Source organism: Lagopus muta, chromosome 9, assembly GCF_023343835.1.
Source record: "Lagopus muta isolate bLagMut1 chromosome 9, bLagMut1 primary, whole genome shotgun sequence".
NCBI classification, from domain to species: domain Eukaryota; kingdom Metazoa; phylum Chordata; class Aves; order Galliformes; family Phasianidae; genus Lagopus; species Lagopus muta.
In genome coordinates this window covers 546,273-568,550 of record NC_064441.1, presented here as the reverse complement: position 1 = coordinate 568,550, position 22,278 = coordinate 546,273, and the positions used below count along the sequence as shown (strand labels likewise).

At 51.7% G+C, this 22,278-nt stretch overlaps 3 protein-coding genes across 17 annotated transcripts in view; all 3 read right to left on the bottom strand.

Moving 5' to 3' along the window:
* Positions 1–2,962, bottom strand: part of MBNL1 (muscleblind like splicing regulator 1) — a 48,280-nt gene extending 45,318 nt beyond the window's left edge. For 2 of the 11 annotated variants that reach the window (XM_048954374.1, XM_048954371.1), the window contains exon 1: positions 2,781–2,953. Coding sequence is in view for 1 of the 11 variants with exons in the window: in XM_048954371.1 (XP_048810328.1) it covers positions 2,781–2,783 (3 nt within the window). In the remaining 10 variants the exon portion in view is untranslated. Of the gene's footprint in view, positions 1–2,780 lie in introns of all 11 variants that reach the window. The other 9 variants (XM_048954362.1, XM_048954370.1, XM_048954367.1 and 6 more) reach the window with 7 other exon arrangements.
* An 11,157-nt stretch (positions 2,963–14,119) lies between these two features.
* On the bottom strand, positions 14,120–18,296 carry SUCNR1 (succinate receptor 1). Its single transcript, XM_048954944.1, has 4 exons — positions 17,697–18,296; positions 17,337–17,545; positions 16,634–16,784; positions 14,120–15,249 (listed from the first exon to the last, which is right to left on the bottom strand). Exons 3-4 carry the CDS (start codon positions 16,634–16,636, stop codon positions 14,299–14,301), a joined length of 954 nt encoding a protein of 317 aa, XP_048810901.1. The 5' UTR covers positions 16,637–16,784; positions 17,337–17,545; positions 17,697–18,296; the 3' UTR covers positions 14,120–14,298.
* Positions 18,297–20,003: 1,707 nt separating this feature from the next.
* The window catches only part of AADAC (arylacetamide deacetylase), a 28,752-nt gene continuing 26,477 nt past the window's right edge, over positions 20,004–22,278 (bottom strand). For all 5 annotated transcript variants that reach the window (XM_048955521.1, XM_048955525.1, XM_048955522.1 and 2 more), the window contains one exon: positions 20,004–21,966. In XM_048955521.1, the coding sequence (XP_048811478.1) occupies positions 21,358–21,966 (609 nt within the window). In that variant the 3' untranslated portion in view covers positions 20,004–21,357. The remainder of the gene's footprint in view (positions 21,967–22,278) is intronic.

Sequence of the window (22,278 nt, the reverse complement as noted above, 5' to 3'; positions counted from 1 at the left end):
TTTGCCTGTTTGAGTTTTTCTCATAAAAACTGAATGCTGAAAGGACGTAAAGGAACAATGATTTTCCTTTGAGGAAATTTGCACTTGTGTTTCAAAGAAGCTCAATGTGGATCAGTGCGGACTCGGTGACAATTGCTATCCCATGATATTTGTACCTTTCCCCGACTTACATCCCTCTGCCTGTCACCACATAAAGCGAGGGCACAGATGCAGCATGCAGATAACTTCAGCACTGATTGCACAGCCTTGGTAGTCCCTGGGAATGAGCGCAGTAATGGGCCGTTTGTCCCTCTTCCTGTTTCTGTTCTATCACAAAGGAGTACGTGAGCCTGTTTCCGCTCTATGTGCTTACATCAGTACGCCGGGCATTTGCAAAGCCCTTGTTCCGGTCACAGAGTTTTCTGCATGAACTCTTTGTTGCCCAGATTTCTCTTCATTCGCTGCAGTGGGTCAGTGCCTGTAAAAACCGTATTTTCCTCATGCAGAGCTGGCTTTAACAAACAACCTGTGTGTAAGATGTGCGTCCTTACATGGCCCCAGCACGAGGCAGAGCATGGCCAGTGGGGTGCTCACAGCCAGCAGCTGGCATGGCCACCACAAAGCCCTGCTGTCCCCGTGCAGTGCAGCCACCTCCACTCCACTCATTTCAAGGGCCTTGCCCCAAAGCCGTCGCTTGGTTGCACCAACACTTCAGTTTTACTTCAACTCCTGTCATTTTCCCATTTTCATGTAAGATGCACTGACCTGACTGCTGGGTCAGCTCCGGGCTGCCTGGGACCTGCAGCCACCTCAGCTGGCCCACCCCAGCCACCACTGGGACCTGCCACCACTGGGATGTGGCGCTGCTGGAACCTGTCACCACCAGAATCCATCATCGCTGGAACCTGCCCAAAGCAACCTGCCGCTGCTGGCACCTCCCTGTGCTAGAGACTGAGCTCAGAGCACACTCCTCTGTGATAAAGTACAACTCTAGTTTGCTTTATCATTAGTTTCATGCCTAATTCCTAAGCAATGTGCTCTCTCACTGTATCCTATGATGCATTCATGCTATTTACTACAGGCTTTATAGGTCACAGCAGACCAAACTCTCAAGTCCCAGCCAAAGTATGAAGTACAAGCTCTGCAGTAACATGATGTCCAGGCAGGGCACTGGGAAGAGGAGATTGTAAGGAATTCTCAGGTTCAGGTTATCATCTGGAATACCAAACAGCACGATGAACTAATTACCTTACAGGCAAACATGGATAAAGAAATATTTCATCGTAAGCTCCAGCTTCACACATATTAGAAGAAAAAGCTATAAATTAAATGATGAGGGAAGAAAGAGAAGCATATTGTGTAAACAGAAAAGACATTTCATGGTGTAGAGTCACCACGCTTTGTTACAACAGGAGCACAAAAGAGGAACCCCTCAGCACCAGGTCCGGCAGTGACTCTGGCAGTGAAGCAGGGCTCCGACACCTTGGTACTAAAGGAGCTCCCCAACGCAGCAGCACTGGTGGATGAGAAAGGAGCCCAGAAAGCTGTGCTCAGGCCCACAGACACTCTGTGCTGCACAGCTGGAAGCAGGGCTGTGCCTGCCATAGCAGCGTTCTGCTGCACCCGAGGCACAGTGCACAGAGTATGGCTGCAGCACACGACTCTCAGCACCAAGCCCTCACCTCTCCTTCTGCAAACCAGAACACTGTGCTATGCTGCACACTCAAGGCATGCCTGGTGCCTCCATTTACACCATCACAAAACAAACCTCCTGTTCTAGTTTTCCATCTTTTTGCTGGCTTTCATAAAAGGCAGATCATACATAGCTTCAATTGTAGACCCAACACGATAACAGCCCTCAGGAAGCTCTTCAGCTCCTTATGCTGTTTTTGTTCAGCACTGATAAGGCACATGTTCTCCAAAAGGGTCTGACATTAAGTTTCAGCCTTGGCAGTAAAGAAAGTGATTCTTACATCCCTTTTGCACAGTGTAAGTTCTTCGGTGAAGAACTTCCGCTTCGGCTCTGCAGCAACATGGAGGCACCCAACTCGTGCTGCTGTGTTAGAAGGGGTTTTGTCTGCTGTGGCGATACACCGACCTGTGTGCTTCAGTAAAGCAACGGGCACGTTTCATGTCCAGCATTTCTGCCGCACGGTACTTCCAGCCAAAGCCTTGTGTGAATGCACAGCAATACTACTTTTATGAAAAGTAGCGAAACGTTCAGCAAAAACGTCTACAAGTCTTCAAGAACACAAATGAGCAAAATCTGCGCTAACGATTTCACATCAAATAATTGCAACATACGGCGTGTGTTCTGAGTAACGGTGACTTTACAGCCGTTTAACCAACAGCAGGGGCCCATTTCCACTCACCGCAACCCCCACTGCGAGAGGCACAGCCGCCCAGCCTGTGGGCTCAGGGAGACATAGGCACATGGCCTCAGCTTTCCTAGAGGAGCAAGAGCCCAAACTGACAGAACATCGCTCCACAGAACCCAAGAAAAACTGGAGAGGCTCTGAAGGCTCCATGTCTGCCTGGAGGGGCCAGGCGAACTGCCCGCATCCCCGTCATGTGTGCCACGTCCCACAGAGCCCACGGGGAAAGGTCTGCATGGCTGTGACTTGGTCTGGCCCCAAGAGATGGCTGTTGCCTTCACCGTGCCCAGTGAGCGCAGAGAGTTTTACATAAAGTTTGCCAAGCAAAATTTCCAAGTTTCTTTACCATGTTCCTTAAATCTTCCCAATTTATCTCACAAAATACATTCAGTAAGATGCAGTATAACAGCATTCCAAACAGCTTACCATAACCTCCCAGGGCACTGCACATCATTCTGCCGTGAGCGTGCAAGGGCGCAGCCAGGACAGCACGCAGCTCCCGCCGCCTGAACGCCCGCCTGGCTTCCGCCTGCACACAGCTTCAGTGCCACTGCCGGCCCACACTGCTGCACAGCACTGCCTGCTGCTCACTGCCTGCTGCTCACTGCACGCTGCTCACTGCACACTGTTCACTGCATGCTGCTCACTGCCTGCTGCTCACTGCCTGCTGCTCACTGCACACTGTTCACTGTGTGCTGCTCACTGCGTGCTGCTCACTGCCTGCTGCTCACTGCACACTGCTCACTGCACACTGCTCACTGCACGCTGCTCTGCAGCAGCAGGATGCTCCTGGCCTGGGGGGGCAAATGCAGCGATCACACCTTCTGAACTCTATGGGTCTGAGAATGTGGAATTAGCTATTCTGGGTAGCATAGAGCAGTTACCACAGCAACAGGCTGCGGTTTGCATATATATTTTCTTACAGAAGCAAAATTACTGACAGCTAATAAAAAACCGCCACGCTACGGGAAGTGCTTTGCATTGCCCGCTGGGCACAGCCGCGTGCTTCAAACTCCCCAATGGTGAGCGCTGGGCCCGGCTGCTAATCGGGTGCTGCACCCGGTGTGACGAGGCCAGGCCTGGGGCTGAGGGCTGTGGGTGGTGCCCAGCCCCACGCTCCCTTCCTGCACCAGGCCTGCATGACACAGATAAGGGCTGCACGGCCCACGGCTGCAGCCCTGCACGAGGAGAATGGCTGGCGCTCCTGCCACAGCACCACAGTGTTGAGGCTGCCCATAGAGGTGGCCAGCAGCACCGTGGCCGCTGTGGCTGAGGCTGTGGAACCCTCTGGAAGCACCCGGCGCTCAGCCTGGGGTGGAGACTGTAGGAGGGTTGTCTGCCAGCGCTGGGCTGGGCAGCAGGCAATGTGTGGGGAGGAGGAAGTGTTGCGTGGCTCCCACTGTGCTGCGTGAGGCCCTTTGGTGTGTGATGGGTGAGCGGCTGCAGGCTGTGCTGTCTGTGCCAGCCTGCATCCCGCCAGGGCTGTGCTCCCGGGCTGATGGGGGGCAGCTGCAGCCTGGGCAGGCAGCATGCAGGAAAAACATAGCAGGAAAAACACAGTTACCTGCTCATGCAAGAAGTACTGCTCTCCCTTCAGATGTAAGCAGCCTTTCCAGATGGGGCACTCAGAATTAAAGGCAGAACCAGAATGTGGCAAATGTTCCAAATCTTGTGCCCCAAATTCAGCTGCTGATCAATAATAAATTCTGCACAAACTGCAAAGTTTGAACGATAAATAATTGGTTGGCTATTGTCTGGGTTTACAGAGTTTACAGTTATCTTTACTTTACATTCTCTTAACGCTCTCCTCCCATTTGTTCTTATGCCAACAGCACACTGCTGCAGGACTGCACTGCAAGCACTGGGAACTTTCAAAATGATTCTGTTTCTAAGCAAAAGTATTCATATGGATGTTCATCAGTTTCTGAGAATTTCAGATCTATGAGATCCACAGTATAAAATTAAGATCTATTTCCTGAAAGCTCGACTCAATTATTTCATGACTGTTCTTTTAAAAGACTGCAAAGCCATTTAGGAATAGTCATCCTTCACTAGGCGGGTATGCTGCCTAAGGACGCTCCAGAGAAAGCATTGCTTTCCTTTGCAGGAAGACTGGGAAAGCCCTGCAGTCCTGGGCAGGGAGCACGGCACAGGGCTGGAGCTGAGCAGAGCATCGCCCTGGCTGAGAGCTCCCACGGCTCAGGGCTGCACCCATCGGGTCATGGACGGAGCTCCAGGGCTGTTCAGAGATGGAGGGATGCTGAAAGGCTGAGAAATACTGTGTAGATACACAGCTGGGAAACAATCGTGTTCTGATGAATGAGCAAAACAACTAATTAACTACTAATTAAAGATGAACTTGTTGGCACCTTGTACTTGGATCATGGTTTGCCTTTCTTTCATTTTCTATCCATCTGAAGTGCCATCAGCAGCAGACTGACTGGGTAGATCGATGGCCACAGGCCATGCTTTCAATCTTGTTTCTTTCCTTGACGTTATTATTGCTTCCAAAGTGTTGTCCAAAGCCTGAAGACCTCCACAGGCCTTGTTCATCTGTTACTGAAATACTGAAGTGCCTGGGAGGGGCTTTCTTCTCTCAGAGCACAAATTATCCTCAGAGGGAATTCGCCGGAAGGAGGGCAGACAAAAACCCAGGAAAAATGTCACTATCTGGCTTCTGCATCCACCCTGAAACCAAATCTTCATTGCTTGGCAGCTCATCAATGCTTGCTGCGTGTTCCTCAGCTGAAGTCATAGTCCTGTGTTTGTGAGTTGTTGCTGTGGAGATGGAGGTGGCTGCACCACAACACGGAAATATTATTCCAGGCAGCAAAACAGTATGCAAAAGCAGAACTGAACAAAATGCCTTTTTTTTTTCCTGCACAAATATCATTAGCAACTAATAACCCTTTTTAGAGAGAGCTGTGAACGTCTCTCTGAGCATCGTGTGCCGAGGGCTGTGCCTGCAGCCATGAGCACAGCTGTGTGGCAGACAGGTGCCTGTGCACACAGCACAGCCATGCACAGCACAGCCATGCACAGCACAGCACAGCAGCACAGTGCTCAGCACAGCCATGCACTGCATGGCCAGCACCACACAGCAAGCTCTGCATCGCGTGCTTGGCCCCCTGCACCCACGTGCTGGCCGTTGGCTGTGACTTGGTTTTTCCAGTCATTTTCCAAAATGCAAACACGTTGAGATGTTCTACTCATAGTTCATTTGAAGAAGTTCTGAGGAGCATCTGAGGTGGCACAGCGGCCCACTGGGACTAAAGGAGCACATGATGATGTCACTTTGTAGAGTGGAGCAGAGCTGAGCGACCCAGAGATGCCATGGGCAAACTGCAGTTTTCCTGTTAAAGACAGAGAAAGTATTGGGATAGCAGCAGGCTTTGGGTTAAAGCCCTGACTTTGTGGAAGTAGATATTCAGCAGGTGCCCATGGAACAGCTTAGTGGTGACTGATGGCAAAAGCATGGCGTTCCACTGCTCCTGGTGTGCAAACAACCCTACGTCACTTCATTTTTGAGTCAGTAATAACATCAACATAACTGATCTCACTTGTGTACATGCTTCTGTAGACTGGGAGGAAAGTGTACTTTCCTGTGCCATTTTCTCTATCTGTGTGGAAGTTTTCGTGTTCTCAATCACTAGCAGTCGTAACACTCTCTTATTAGAGCTGATATTTCTTATTTCATTGTTTATTTCTCATTATTTCTCATTGTTTTCCTGAGCTTTGCTTCAGCTCTGTGCAGAAAAGCGGTGATTCTAACAGGGGCCAGGAGCATTTTGTTTGAACTGAATAAGGACACTTGGATTAATTTGGAAGCCGTTATCCGAATCGGAGGAAATGTGGGAAACACATGGACAATCTGTGCTCCCCCCCGCTGGGAGAGAAGTCTCCTCTCTGTCCATTCTATTGAGTGCTTGCAGATAACAGCTCTGCCTTCCTGCCGTATATCTTGTCTAACAGATCCAGACTTGGGAACACCGTTCTCTTTCCCGATACGGGAACAGGTACCAGAAGCCCTTGTCTGTTTGTAAAAAATAGCAGTCGTTAATAATAATGAATTGGGGCTGCAGAAATCTCCCTTGTCTCTTCTTGAACTGCTCAGTAAAGTTTTCAGTTTCCCATTAGGACCGTATAGCTGAAATGCACATCTTCATGCACCGAACTGAGCACGAACCCCTGGACTTGTTTCCCATCTCTCCCATCTGCCTCTCAGACAAGGCTCCCAGGCAGCGTGCAGTGCTGCAGTGCCAGCAGCTCCCAGTGCTGCCCACAGCCACCCCGCTGCCTTGGCCGCCACTCTGCACCCCAGTTAATACCTGACTGCTGCTGGAGCGACGTTCCTCTCTCCAGGTGTCTCTGTTCCACACACAGCTTGCATTAACAGAGAGCTGCCCGGAGGCCCAGGTGATACATTTTACCCAGTGGATGTGCAGCTCACTGCCTGGTCTCTTCTCCTTGCTGCACAAGACAGCAGCAGCAATGGGCTGTATTTAGAAGAGCATCTCTTGCTCTCCCGATCTCTTGTGCCTACAGTTATTTCACTTCTTTTTTTTTTTTTTTTTCTTCCAGGAAAAATACTCTTTTTGCCAAAATATGATAATGGTGCAAAAACTTCCAGTTCTCACTTGTCCGGAGTGTTACACTTGAACTGTAGCAGTCTGGAGTGTATTTGGAACGAAGGAGGTTGAGTCCAGCAGAACCCTGTCAGCAGCTCCAGTATGGGGGTAAATCGCCCCAAAACGGGCGGGGGGTGTTGGGTGGGAGATGGGTGGCCATGGGCAGGTAATTGGTGGGCGCTGTTCTGGGCCCGGAGCTCTGAGCAAACGGTGCATGCCCTCTACCAGCCACCAGGTGCTGCCCGGGCAGATGCTGCAGCCAAGTGCTGAGCGGTTGTTTAACGCTGGGCGCAAGGCTTGAGCTGCTGTGCTGACAGAAGCTGTGAGCGCCGGCCTGTTTGCAAACTCCGGCATTTTGGCACTCAATCAAAGTATTTGCTTCCCAAGAGCATTTGATACAGCTGTGATCCAAAGGATCACATTTTAAAAGTATTTTGTTGCAAAACTGTCAAGTTGCTCAAGTGGAAGTACATGGCAGCTGCTCCTCCTCAAAGGACACAGCGATTTCAGGAATGGGACGGTTTAAGGGATCCCAGCTGTCGAGCCAAAGCACAACCATCGCTTTTCCCCAGACCTGCCGCAGACGCAGCAGCTGATTAACAGGAACGATACTGTCTGGCTTTGCGGCTGAAATACAGACAGCTGCTGAACGCGCCGGGTGAGTGCAGCGCCATCAGCAGCTGAACTGGGAGAACTCAGTGATGGCACATAGCTGTGCTGCAGTGCTGACACGGCGGATGGCAGCTGAGGTGGGGCACAGTGCCTGTCCTGCCGTGGGGACAGGAACAGCCCCGCAGGGTCCGACTGCGCACGGATGTGAGCATGGAGTCACAGCAGCCAGCTGTGCTGCAATAATCACTTACAACGAGCATAGCGTACGGGAATTGGTGCCCCACAATACCTCATGCAGACAGGCAGAGTGCTGCTTTCTCCTTTCTCACAGCTCGTCCAGCTGCATGCTGCCCTGCACACCACTCTGTGGTGGTTTGTTTCACACCCTCCTGTCAGCTCTGGTGAAAACAAATGTTGGTTCATTCCCAGTTTAGCATTTCGACACTGGGAGCCAACAAGGAAATGATGTTCCTCTCCTTTTATGGCTTTCTGCTCTGGCCTGACTAGAACAGGAGCATTTTGGCGATGGTGATGGATCTCTGTTGGACCATCTCGGAATAGCTGCAGGCAGAGCAGCCGGGGCTGCACACAGCACCTGCACAAACAGCAGCACATGCACACAAATTGTGTGCACACACAGCACCTGCACAAACAGCAGCATGCGCACACGCAGTGCGTGCATGCACAGATCAGAGCTCCTCATGCACACCACGGGCTCCCAGGGCCCTCCAAAGGCTCTGACTGCCACTGGAGCTGCGTTTAGTGAACCTGGGAACAAACAGCCAGCCTGGCTGCCTCTGCCTGCATTCAGCAGGGCTGTGGGAGGCAGGAAGACAGGAGCACAGCTGCATGGAGCCAGCCAGGGACATGGTGTGGTCGAGCGTAGCCTCGTGCAGGGCACTGTGCTCCTTTTCTGTTTTCTGCACTTGTTTAAAAAGTGAATTGCAATCCGTGCTATAGAAAATGCTATGGTTTGGGGAGCTCTGGTGTCAGAGCATAGCCATAAACACGCCAACAGAAGTGGATGTTAGTTGGTGCTCTGGGTTTGGTGCTTTTCAGGGGAAACACATGAGGGAAGAACAGTGCAGTGTAAGGTCCATAAAAGGTATTTGTCTTATATGTGCATTTGACCAATGACATCATTTATTACAAGGAAAGGAAAAATGTGGCCAGTTTCCACTTCTGCACACTCCCTCTCAGGGGTTGAGGGGCAGCCCAGCACCTCCAGAAACATGCCTGAGTTCCACTGGTCCCATATCCCTGTACTGGTGCTGCTGAGGGAGGTGCTGCCAAAAACGCCCCTGTGCAGGCTGCAGCAGGCAACACAGAACCACAGAATCACCGAGGTTGGAAAAGACCTTCAAAAGATCATCCAGTCCAACCATCCACCTATCACCAATAGTACTCATTAAACCATGTCCTTCAACACAAAATCCAAATCCACGTTCCCACCCTGCCTATAAGGAGCAGAACTCACCCAGCAAAGCTCACACTCACAAGCTTGGGGCATAATGAGGCATAGGGCGATAAATCCACAGCCCTGGGTTAATGATTATCTGACTCCTTAAACGTAAGCTAGAACTTCCAACCCCATATTTAAAGTTATGCTCCTTATAGCAGTGCTACAAGGAGTAGTAGCTTTGTAAGTGCCAAGCACAGAAGAGCGTTACAGGAACCTGACTCTGGGTAAATTATCACTGGTTATTTTGTGGGTTTTTTGTTTGTTTTATTTTCTTAGCGAAGGGAGCACTCTGCACTGGGGCACAGTGCTGGGGAGGCAGCGGGGAAAGAAGAAGAGAGAAAGGAGAAGCAAAAAAAAGGAAGGTCAAGATCAACCGCTTTCACTGTAACTGAAAGCAGCATGTGGGAAAGAAAGGACACATCTGGGGTCAGTGAGAAGGGTGCTGAGGAGCAGGAGAGATGTGCACAGCAAAGGGGATGGCAGGGGAGGGCTGCAGGATGGCAGAACAGTGCTGTGCTGCACAACAACACATTTCCTTCACTGTTCCGTACTGCTTGCTTTTGACCAAGCTACCTCTGCTCCCTGTAGGTCAGAAGCATTGCAGAACACATTGCAGGAGGTACCAGAGCACAAGTACACTTCTGTCTCAGGAGAGAAAAGGACCCAGTGACAGAAAGACAAGGCGCACACCCAGACAGCAGGGCATCAAAGCAGATGCAGAGATGGCTGCTGAAATCAAAAACCTGCCTTAAAACATGAGTGAGATGTGAGCCCAGCACAAGGAATCAAGCACAATTATTGCGTGCTATGAAGCACCGCTCAGAAAACGAGTATTTTCCCTTATAACAGCATATGGTGTGATGCATCGAATCATTACAATGAGATGCAGCAGCACTCAACTGAAGAAAGCTTTCTCTGAGCATTCCTAAAGGAAGCACACACACCGGGCTGCTCCTGGCTGCACAGGCAGAGCCTGAGGGCACTTTGCTGAGCCAGTGACACAGAACTCCTCAGGACCCCACGTTTCACAGGGAGCAGAGAAACTGCTGTAAGAGCAGGGTAATTACAACCAAATGCATTCTCCTCTGTTTATTTCAGCACTGAAGGCAGCTCTGGTGCTCTCTCTTCCCTCAGTGTGCCGTGACAGCACTGTGCCCAGGGCTATCACATCCAGAGGAACACAGAGGAGATGCTGGCCATGACAGTCCTGCAGAGCTCATTTCTGGCTCCTGAGGAGCCCACAGGCTTTCCCACACTGGGAAATGATGAAGCAAAATAGAGGCACACAGAGCACCTGCACACATTCGGACCACTGGGGCTGCTCCCCGCTGGGGAGCCCGGACACACACACAGCATTCATTCCCTCTGCACAGCTCAGCAGCTCAGCACAGCCCAGAGGTTTCCACCAAAGGCTTTCATGCACCACAGAGAGGTGCCACACACCCGCACAGCTCCGCACCAAGAGGCCGTGGGCACACAGTAGCCCCACACTGTTATTCAGCATTGGGTTTAAGTTTCACCATTCCCAAACTTAGCTCCTCAGAGGTCATGAAAAATTTCCCACTTCTGACCTCAGTGTCAGCCAAGCCATCTGACACAGGTCATGGGGTGGGACTGCAAGCACAGCAAACTGACCAAAGGAGTGTGCAGATTGCACGTCCCCATGGACACCTGCTGACACTGCACGGCAGCACTGCTGGCAGCCAGCAGAGCGGTGGCTCAGGGGCTCTGTCCCGTTGGGCCTCTGCCTACAGAGCTGAGCAGTGCAGGGCCGGGCTGAGAATCGCCCATACCCAGTGCTCTGGGTACCCTCGTGCTTCATAGGACAGATTCTTTTTTAAGGAGATTACTCAGAATGAAAGAAAACCCGTGGAAACCAAGGCCCCATCCCCCCCGCCTCCATTCATCACAGCATCCTCCCACAGAGCCATGACACCACGGCCGCCGGAGCTCCAGGGCAGTTCCCCACCATTTCCCAACACCCTTCCATGAGCCCACATGCCCACTCAACACAGTGTGACTTCCAGCCTCACCGCCTGCAGTGGAGCTCCTCGTGGCTGCACCATCTCCATGTGATAACATCACAGCGTGAGTGCTGAGATGTACGCCCTGCCACGTGCTGCAATAAGCAAAACCAGCGTCCGATGGGCAAATCAACATGGCCTCGCAGAAAAAGGAAAAGCAGTCAATAAACAACAGTGTTCTCATCCAACTCCAGACAAATCACGAGAGGCACTGCGCTGATGGCTCGGTGCTTAGTACTGATTTGTGTGTTTTGATCCCACGTTTGCATTTACAGCCTAAATCCTTCTGAGCTCAGATTTCCTCACTCCCGGATGCATTCCCTTGCACTGACCACACACCGGTACGGCACAGCCCTCCCAGCACCTCCCACCATGGCCCGTGTTGTCCCAGCAGGAACGGGGCACTGGGTGCTGGTGGGGCTGCTGTGGGTGGAGTGCAGGTTCCAGCGGGGGGCAGGGACAGCCCTTCTGACAGCTTCCACAGGGAAGAAGCCTCTAAAATCTTACCTTTGTTGAACACTGTGTTAAACATCAGAGGAAGAAGCAGCAGCATTCAGCACCGTGTTCTGCATAGGGAAAAAAGCTCCAGCTCTTCAAGTAGTATTCAAGCAATGCATTCTTTCCTTCCCAAAAGGATACACTGAGGGCAACTTGAAACAAGAGCAGAGATAGAAATCCAGCTCTGCTCCCATGACCAGCTCCCATGAACCAGGACCAGCACGGAGCGGTGGCAGAGCAGAGCCGGGCAGTGCTGTGCTCACAGCCCATGGCTGCTCCTGCGAAGCACTCGTGGGTGGGCACAGCCCTGAACAGCTGCCTTCAGTGTGTAAGCCTGTGTGTGCTTTGTGCTTTACAGCACACTTCGCATGCTGTCTCTGGGCCTTGGGGTACCATGGAGGTGATAAAACATGAAGAGCACTGGGCTGGTGGTGTACAGGCTTGCAAGGAGCAGAGTTCCTCCTGGGCCACAGGAACAGCACTCAGATGAAATGGCGGTAGAAAGCAGGAACAAAATGCAGAGCAGCGGTGGTCAGATGAGGGAACATCCCCACCTCCAACATTAATGGCTGAGCAGCAGAAAGCTGCCAGCATACAGCCCTGTTCCATTCTGTGTGTTATGGGATGTGAGGCAACAGCCCACAGATGTCCTTTCCAAAGCCTGTGCCCAGGTACACACAGGGAATGCATTTGGCTGCCACAACTATTTTATTTTATTTTATTTTATTTTATTTTATTTTATTTTATTTTATTTTATTTTATTTTATTTTATTTTATTTTATTTTTTCCAGATTGTACCAGTAAGGACAGGTGAGATGCCCCCACAGGAGCACATCTCCATGCAGCTGCAATGTCCCCATCACCGCTCAGCCACCCCCTGCAAATCTCCTCCCAGCACAGGAGCAGCTGGGGAGCTGAGCTCTGCTTGTGAGCGATCAGTGTGCACCTGCACAGTTCTCAGGAGCAGCCCTGGTGGTGCCTCGGGAGCTGTGCACCAAGCTGGGGTCCCTCACTCTGACCAACAATTTCCACACTCACTGCCCCGGCTCTGCTGCGCCTGACAGATGGGCATAGAGCAGAGTGCTGCTCCCGTCCCTGCACTGTGCTGCACAGGGCTCCTTATTGGCACCCATGCTGCTCTCTGCAAGGAACATTTATTTTTAGGCTGCTGACCGCCATTGAGACGTGCTTGGACTGCTTTCAGCCTGACTCACCGCGGAGCTGCTGTGCTCCTGTGGCCAAGTTCTGTCCCCACCCAAAGTGGAGGAAAACGGAACAAAATAAAACACAAAGACCTGGGCAGGGCCCAAGGCCTCAAGAGTGCCCCCTGCCCTGCTGCGTCCAGCTCTGCTGTGCGGGGCACGGGGACCTGGCAGCATGGCTCTCACTGCTTAGGGCAGGCAACAGCTGCAAGTGGGCACAGCTCTGAGTTATCTGGAAAGAGAGCAGCAGTGGAACACGGTTTAAATACTCAAACGCTTGGAAGCTAAAGCCGCCTATCAGCCTCAGTCGCATCAGAGCAGCAGGGCCACACCGCTGCCAAAGGGACTGCCTGGCTCTGGGCTGGTGCAGGGAGTCGGGATTTGGTGCTTTGCTTTCCCTGAGCTGCTCCCCTCACCGAGAGGCACAGGGCTGTCCGTTCCGCAGCACAGCAGCAGCACAGCACCCAGATCCTCTCCATGGTTTTTACCTCTGAGCCTACCGTGGCCTCCATGCTCCTGGCCAGCACCTCGCCCCGTTCCTGCGGCTCTGTGGGAGCTGCAGAGCAGAGCTGCTGCCTTATGCCTCCCCTCTGTGGTGGTTTGCAGGTGCTGATCAGGCAGAGCCAGCTCCTTGTTGCTCTTCTCTTCCAGTGCTGTGAGCACAAGGGCCAGGAGGCCCATAACTGCACGTTCTGCTCTCAGAAATAATCTCCTGAAGTAAAGCAAACCTCTACTTGCATCTTGAAGTTAGATTTGACAAGAAGCAGCAGGAATAAGGAAATGCATCATTTTTGTTTTTACTTGAAAACTTCCTCAGTGCATCACTGGTGTTCTGCAGCCAGGTCAGACGGCACAAAGAAAGCTGCCTGCACACAGTGCAGCTCATGCAAGGCCTGCCTGGCCCACCGCCCAGCCCTGCTCCCTCCTCCTGGCCTCGGTCACAGGGGGAAGCAGCCACCTTCCCAGCCTTGCTACCAGCTGAGTCTGTCCACCTTTTTGCATACCTCCTTTGGTGCACATCCTTGGTGCCAGCCCAAACAGGTGGGAGATGTAAATGGGCGCAGCTATTCATGCCAAAATGAAAACCCCCAGGAGCTGCAGTTCAGGCCAGGAAGTCACGTATGCAAAGGCGGCTCTGCATGGAGCCTGCAGCACCCAGCTCCAGCATGCTTCCCTTGGGCTCGGGTCTGGCCTGGCACCAACTAGCAGATCACTGATCACAAAAGATGTTTGACAACAAAAGTTCCTGCTGAGAAATGTCACAATGATATTTTATTTGCAATCTCAACAGAGCACAGCATACCCTATGCTGGGTTTGGTGTCGGGCTGCCCGCTGCCAGTTGACCTGCCTCTGTCCTGCTGGAAACAAATCGGCAATAGGCACTTTCAGTGACAAACTCAGCTCCTGTATGTTCTGCTGCCTGAACAAAGCTATCTAAAGAATAAAGCAGTGCATGCTGCCGATGTTCTCCCACACAGCTTTCCCCTAGTTCCATTGCCAGAGCTCTCCCCAGCAGTTCATTTGTCCGTGCTTTTCAGCCTGCCCAAAACCTGCACTACTTTTGCCATCAGCATCTCTCGGAAGTTGTCCCCCATGAGGAAGTAGAACACGGGGTTGATGGCACTGTTGAGGAAGGCGATGGGCCGGGTGATGATGTAGGCAGTGTTGATGGTGCTCTGGGTGCACATGGACATGTTGAGGGCTGGGATGCGGGAGGCGAGGCGGACATTGCGCATCACATGGTATGGGGTGAAGAGCAGTGAGAAGGTGGTGACAGCCAGCACCACCAGGGTGAGCGGCCTCTCAAGAGCCAGGACAGAGCTGCTCCTCTCCTTCCAGGTCTTCAGAAAAAGCAGCATCTTCACGTAGAAGAAGCACATTATGGCAAGGGGGATGAGGAACCCAAAGAGCGTTAGGAACAGACTGTAGATGAGGCTTTTCTCTGGGTCCCCAGAACTCGCGTAGTCGAGGCACGTGAAGTTATTGGCTGGTGACACTGTCTCCAGGAAGAAGGTCAACGGCAACAGCTCCAGTATCACCAGGACCCAAACAGCAATGCACACAATGAAGGCTGTCTTCCTCTTCTGCAGTGCATGATCTCTGAAAGGGTATCTCATGAGCATGTACCGGTCAATGCTGATGACGGTAAGGAAGAGGATGCTGGTGTACAGGTTGACGTGCAGCAGGAACCTGTTGCTGTAGCACAGGATGCTCGAACTTATCCATCGGCCTCGGGAGTAGCTGCTCACCAGGACTGGTAAAGTGCACAGGAACAGCAAATCTGACAGTGACAAGTTGAACAGGTAAATATTGCCATTTTTCCACTCCTTTAGGCAGAAGATATAACCAAGCACAACAACGCTGTTCCCAATGGCACCCAAAGTGAACTCCAGGCTATACATGGTGGAGAGGTAAACCTTCTGCAGGGCTCCTCCCACATCCTGACAGGCATCCGTCCCATTCACAGCCTGCAAAGGCAGAATGAAAAAAGCAAGTCAGCACAATCCATCATATTGCTGTCGTAGTATTGTTGCTGTAATAGATCAACACGGCACACTGCTTCCTTCCAGCCCAGGTAGCAAGTAGGTGCATGAAGATCACACCTTGTTTGCACAAGGTTTCCGCTCTCAGCTGCTGGCAGGGTGAGCGAGGAGCAAACACCCAGGAGAGCACGCAGCCAGGAGGGCCCTGCAGTGCGGCCGGGCGCTGACACCCCGCAGGCAGCGGCTGCTCGCAACCCTCAGCTCCCTTACACAACTTCCGCCCGCGCTGCCCTCTCAGCACAGCATCGCTCCCTTTCCAGGAGGATGAGCTCAGCAGCACGGCTGCACTGACGGCATTTCTCAGAATTCTTTAAGAACTTACCAGACTGCGCTTACTGAATGGACGGAGCCATTCGTGGCATGTTCAAGTTTCTGCCGGCACCCCAGCAGCAGGATGGCACAGAAGTGGTGCAGGTGGAGCACATCCCCCCGCTCCTACGGGAGCACAGGGCTGCCCTGGGGCTCTGCAGCGTGGTGGCGAGGAGCGAGAACTCCTGGGGAGCTGCACCTCACAGGAGGTTGCTTGGGGATAAACCTTGCTTTTGACCTGAGGGTATGGATATGCAAATGCTTTTGTTTCAAAGAAATCAAGCAGAGGCACAGGCGCTCAGCCCTCTTCCTCAGGGAAACATCCACCTGCTGCTGAGAATCCCCAGGGGCACTGAGCACCAGTGACAACAAAGTGGTCAGAGTGCAGGGGAAGATTGAGTGTTAGGAAAGTAAAATGTGGGTTACAACTGATATCAAGTTAAGGTTCAGCTCTGAAAGGACATCAATGTGACTGCCACAGAGTCTGCAACAGGCTGGATAAGGACCTGATTTGCAGACACCACAACTTCTCAGAGCTGCTCTGGTGCCTGAAGCACGTTAGTCTGAGAATGGGGACCTTGGAGCAAAGTGACACGCTATGCTCTGCAGGCAGCTGATGACACAGAACAGGCACAGCACACATAGCTCCCCACAGCCACACACAGCAGTACCCACTCTTCCCTCTGTGCCCCAGAGCTCCTCAGAGCCCTCAGGACCTGGAGCTGTTGGGGCCAGAGCAGCACCAGGTGCACCCGGGCCCTGCCTGCTGGGGTCCTACAGAGCAGCTGCAGAAGTGACCACACTGCCACCAGCACTTCAAGTACAAATAACAACTAGCAAGCTTCTGCATTAGCAGACACGTTGATACAAGCAGCAGAAGCAGAGGGGCTGCTGGCTTGCAGTGGATGAGGCCATGCAGGAGCTCTTCGTGGAGCAGGAAGGGGCACAACACACAGCTCCACACGCAGCTCCCCATGCAGGGGCACAGCGTGCAGCTTACCATGCTGGGGCTGCTCCCTCGGTGAGTTCACACCAACCATCCCTCAGTGGAACTTCTCCGATTGCCAGAGCTCAGCGCACCACGGATGCTTTATCCTCGTTTGCATGTGATGCAGACGTTGATGAGTCATGCGGAGGCGCGATCTGTGTGGCTGCACAGCACCAGGAAGGTGGCCCAAGTTTGTACAGGACCAGCAAGAGGCAGAGGAGAAGCTCCCCCCCGTGCTGTGGGCTACCCTGGGTACAGCACAGTGATGCAGCCAGAATGGCTCCAGCACAAGCAGCACCTGCTGAATTAAAAGTGCTGCTGTGCAGCCAGCACCACCAACAAATGGGATGGGATGGATGGAGCCAGCTACAAAGTGCATAGGGGTTCCATTTCGCTCAGAATTCCTCTTCTGGGCCTGCTTATCTGCTACACCAGCTCGTGGGGGAGCTCAGGGGCTCTGCCGCAGGCAGCAGTAACAACCCTGAGCTGTGCAGCAGTGCCACATGTCCGCTCACACAGCCTGCAGCAATGCTCCACATCCACTCCATACCCAGAGTGCCGGCTCCAGCTGTCGGGAGACAGCTGCCAACACCGGAGCAACATCTTCCTCTTTGCATCACTATCATGATATGGGCCATAAAAAATTCAAAAGAGAATGGAAGGGGCAGCAAAGAAACCTATCACATGATGGGTCAATCCATCAGTGACGACTCACCAGTCATTGCTCGTGGCCAATAGAGGCAGCCTGCAGCAGATGAGGTGCTGTGGGATGAGTGGAGGTTTGCCACAGAAGCTGACCGTGAGGGAGCAGCCAACATGAGACCCCTGCAGTAGTAATCCAGCAGGCAGATGTGCCCACCCAGCTGCTCGCTGGAGCAGATCTCATAGATTTTGATGACAGGAGAAGGCCATTGCTTTTTCAGCCTATGGAAAATATGAATACGTATAGAATATTGACAGCTTAGAGGAAAGGGGGAAGTGGGGAGCAACACACTTGACAGAGCTTTTCCCATAGAATCATAGAATTTCTCAGGTTGGAAAAGGCCTTAAAGATCAAGTCCAGCTGCAACCTTACCTACTACCTTCTGGATCTGTCTCCAACTCTGCTGATATATTGGCCACAAGAGGTTTAGAGCTCTTCAGAACATCGAGGACAACTTCTGTTAAATAAAAAAAAAAGCATCAGAAAAAATGAATACATTCGGAATGCATAGAATGCCTTCACCTGCAGTGCCACTGCAGCCCCTAAAGGCACTGCTGAATGCCTCCCCTGTGCTGAGCCACCACCTGAAGAGATCTGCAGTCTCTAAACACATTGGGAAATGATAGGACAGAAGTGCTCTTTTTTCCTCCAAGTATCCACACATCCACCTTCTGTGTGAGGTCACAGAATGATTTGTACTGAAAGGGACCTTAGAGATCATCCAGTTCAGGGACACCTTCCAGTAGAGCAGGTTGCTCACAGCCCTGCCCAGCCTGCTCTTGAATGCCTCCAGAGAGGGGGCACCCACAGTGACTAAGTCTTGGATGGTTCATTTATTTAGAAACTGATGTCACAAGTCTCTGATGCTCTTTTCCATCATTCTAGTCCTTACGAAACACAGCCACAGGCCTCTTCATTCCGTGCTCTGCTGTAAGTTGTGGGATACTCTTATTTTGTTTGGAAAACATTGCATGAAACAACCAAGAAAGTATCCAAGGAAAACATCAGCAGCATCTCTAGCACCTGGAAACAGCATCAGAGGGGCAGAGTGCCAGGTGTGTAAGGACATGCTTCCATTGCGCTCAAACAGACCCACATTTCTCTGACAAAGCTTCCAACATAGGCAGTGAGGAAATTCAGTGACACAGCACTGCCACAAGGCTCGTAATCATGGGGTATCTGGGCAACTGGTAAGCTTCTCCTTTCCTCTTGGGAAAAACGCATTGAACTGAGCAGGCTGATACATGGCAGAGGTCAGACTTTTTTTTTTCAGACCAGCTGGTCTCCTAGTCAGCAACCTCAATACAAACCGTGTCATAGAGAAGCAACCCAGTGCCACCACCAGCAATTCAAACAGCAACCTGCCCCAGCGAGCTCATCTGTGCAGATGGATGCATGCAGATGCATGCAGGCGTGTGCTGTCCTGCAGGCAAGATGCTGGAGCGTTGCTTCCAAAAGCTTCACCATACTGCTCCCCATCAATTCAAAGCAAATCTTCAAAGCCTGATGTGCCTTTGGCTGGAGCAGGCTCAGTCATTAGTCAAGGCTGTGCTTTTAAATTCCTGGGGTTCTCCAGCATCCTGAAGGCTTTGATGAAGACAGTCAGGCACATTTGTTGTCATTAAGGACCTTTAATTGGTGTATATTATATTGAGGCCTATCAAATGAGTCATGCATATTGGAGGGCTCATTGTGACACATTTGCATGTGGCTCAGTCACTGGGGCTGGCTGCGAGCAGAGCCCCCAAAGCAGGGGGGTTGACCCCCCCCCCAGATGCACTGTGGGAGCATGGAGCAGGGCCCTCAGGTAACAAATTCCAGGAGAAGGATCAGTGGGCACAGGGCTCTTAAGGGAGAGCAGAGGGATGGCAGAGAGCAGCTGGGCACAGCACACACAGCAGCACACGCACAGAGCACCCATTGCTGTAAGGCACAGCAGCCCCACCTGCTCCTACCTTTGCTGCAAAGAAAGGATTGAAAAACACACCTTTACCTTTCCTTTTTCAGCACCAGGTTTACCTGTGTCCCAGGATAAATGTGACTCATTCCTTCTCTGCCCTGATCCCCGGGCTCAGCTGAACAGAAGTGCAGATAAAACCCAAATCCCTCCACTCCCACGTTTCCCTATGTGCAATTCTGCTTTTATGAGAGGAGCACTCGAACAAGCCTGAAGTGTTATGACTGCCTGTGGAATGCCGTTTGCATAACAGGTTTTGATAATGCCCGTCATGTACAACAGCCCCCCGAGTACTTTGCCACCTGCTATTTGGAATTGCACCAATTATGTCCAGGGTGCGAAAAATAAGGGACGTTGTGAAATTGTTTCAGCCGCTCCATTTGACTTTGTTCCCTGCAGGAATAGATCTTAACAATGCACGCTTCAGAAACTCCGACACAGCCAAGCTGCACAACCCCTCTTTCCCACCTGCCCATCCAGGAAGGTTGGATCTATGTGCAAAAGCTATTTCCCTGGAGAGATGAGCACTCCTCCACGGAGCAGCACCCAGCTGCAGGAGTGCGGCAAGAGCCACTGCCTTCTGCCTTCAGCAGGGCTGGGATGGACACTGCCAGCTCCCAGCACCTCAAGAACCACCATTCATTTTGCCTGGCTTCATTCCCCAGTTCAGTGAGCGTGGAGGAAGGCACAAACGTCTCAAAGAAAATGACGTTTTGAAATTGTTAAGCAGTTAACATATTCACAATATAACCTTAATGCTTTCAAACATTTATCTCAGTTTAATGTGCCAGGAGTACTGCACAGACTCATCCCTTCTCAGCACATTTCTCATGACCCTGAATTTAGCCCTGATTCTCTGTGGCAGTTACTGTGCATAATGAAGTTCACTTGTCCTTTCTGTCACCCACGTATTCTGTTTATTGGAAAAGAATAACATTGCATTAGAATCAGAAAAGTTTTTTGTATTCAACATAAGACAAAAATACAGCAACCCTGACATAATTCCATCTAAACGCCTGCATACACACATGGAAAAAACAGCATTTGTGCAGTAGCTTTTGTGCAAAAGAAACAGGATGCTGCATGTTCGTTGGTGGTGTTTTGCAACCACCTTCAGACCAACAGCCCACCAACATGTGTGCTCACCACTCAAGTTTAGGGACTCGTATTTAATACAGAGAGCACTTCGACATAGAATATTCATTCAGAACTGTGCTGAACTGTCTTCTTCAAACCTATAATGTTGCCTAATTTTATTCTTAAAAACTGCATAACAGTGATAGGGATAACAAGAACATGACACTTATTTAGTAAGCAGAACATAATTGCAGAGCAGTGTTGTTGTAAGGGCAGGACCTTTGCACCCTTCCCTTATCTGATGGGCACCCAGAGCTGTTCAGTTACACTACTTCCTTCTATTACAGAGCCTAATGGAGGCAATTACTGAGTAAGATGGGTGCAGATTTTTAGCATTTGCATCGTCTCACAGCCATCCCCTTCGGTCTTGTGGTGCTCACCTGGAGCTGTGCTGCAGGGCTGGCAGCAGGGATGCAGTGGGCAGATTCCACTGCTGCCACTCACGCTGGGTCTGCCCACTGCTCCTCTGCTGCTTGTGGAGCACCTGACACAAGGGGCAGGGGGTGGGCAGACAGAAGCAGCAGCTGTGTGAAATGGTGATGGCACATGCTGACACAAGCCCATTGCTGTGACACAGCAGTGGGAAGGGATTAAAAGTTGCCCAGCTGAGCCCTACGCTTCACCAAGCAGGCTGCAATGGGAGCACTGCCCACCAAACCCAGGCAGCTGCACAGTGGGGACCAGGCACAGCCTGATGGTGGTCGGCCAGGAAAGGGGTCCCCAGGCAGTGCTGGGTCCTAAGCTCAGAAGGCAGCACCAAAAAAGCACACGTTGGATCAAGCTCGTTTTCCTGATGGAGATGACAAGAAATGCTATGCAGACACCTCAAGGCAGCACAGAATACAGCAATCACACCCAAAGCAAACAGACCCCATTCTCCCACACCCAGCTCAGCTGCACCCAGCCAAGAGCCAGATGTGTTGCAGCACCCCTCTCTGGCTACAGATGCTCCTCCAGCCACTGCAAGTAGCTGCTCATCAGCCTGTGCCCCACGGCCGTCTCAATCGGGCTGGTGACAAACGTCAGCGCCCCGTGGAAGCCGTCCTCAGCGTGCTCGTGTGTGACAGGAACGCCCACCGCCCTGAGGCGCGCGGCATACATGAATCCATCATCCCGCAGCACATCGTGCTGGCAGGTGAGGATGTAGGTGGGGGGCAGCCCCCGCAGCTGTGCCTCTGCTGCCAGCAGTGGGGCTGCCCGCGTGTCCAGCAACCCCGGGTACTTCTCTGTCAGCGCGGGGCTCCCAAACACCGGGCCGGTGTAAACGTGGTCCTTCTTCAGCCTGTCGGGCAGCAAGGTGCTCCAGTTCACAAACTGAAACAAGTGGCCCCATTGGGCCGGGATGTGGCGGTTGGCGGTCATCGCTTCCCTGAGAGATGGATCGGAAGTAAAGTATTCGCTCCAGAACCTGATCATGAGCGACTTGGACAGAATGGGCATGTTTGCATTTTGTTCGTAAGATGGCAGATTCATATCAAGAGTTTGAAGAGTAGGATAAATCAAAGCCTGGGCCTTCGGCTTGTTTGTGACTTCAGAGTCCTCCAGCAGCTGTAGATAAACGAAAGAAGTGCAAAGCCAGTCAAAAAGTGTTGGTTTCCTCACACCAACTGGAAACCTTAAAAGTAAAGAACTAACTACTTCTTCCTCACACTCCTCAGTGTCTGTGGTGCATCCACAACCTCCCCAGCCGAGCACAACCTGACCAGCTTCCCAGAGATAACAACTTCCTACTGACTTAATTAAATAACCCGCAGTAAGCACAAGAGGCACTTCAAGATTGATCAAAGGGTGCTAAAAATTAGTCTTGTTGCTTTTATTTTGCTGTCATTGAGAACAACTGGAGTCAAATTGATGAAATTT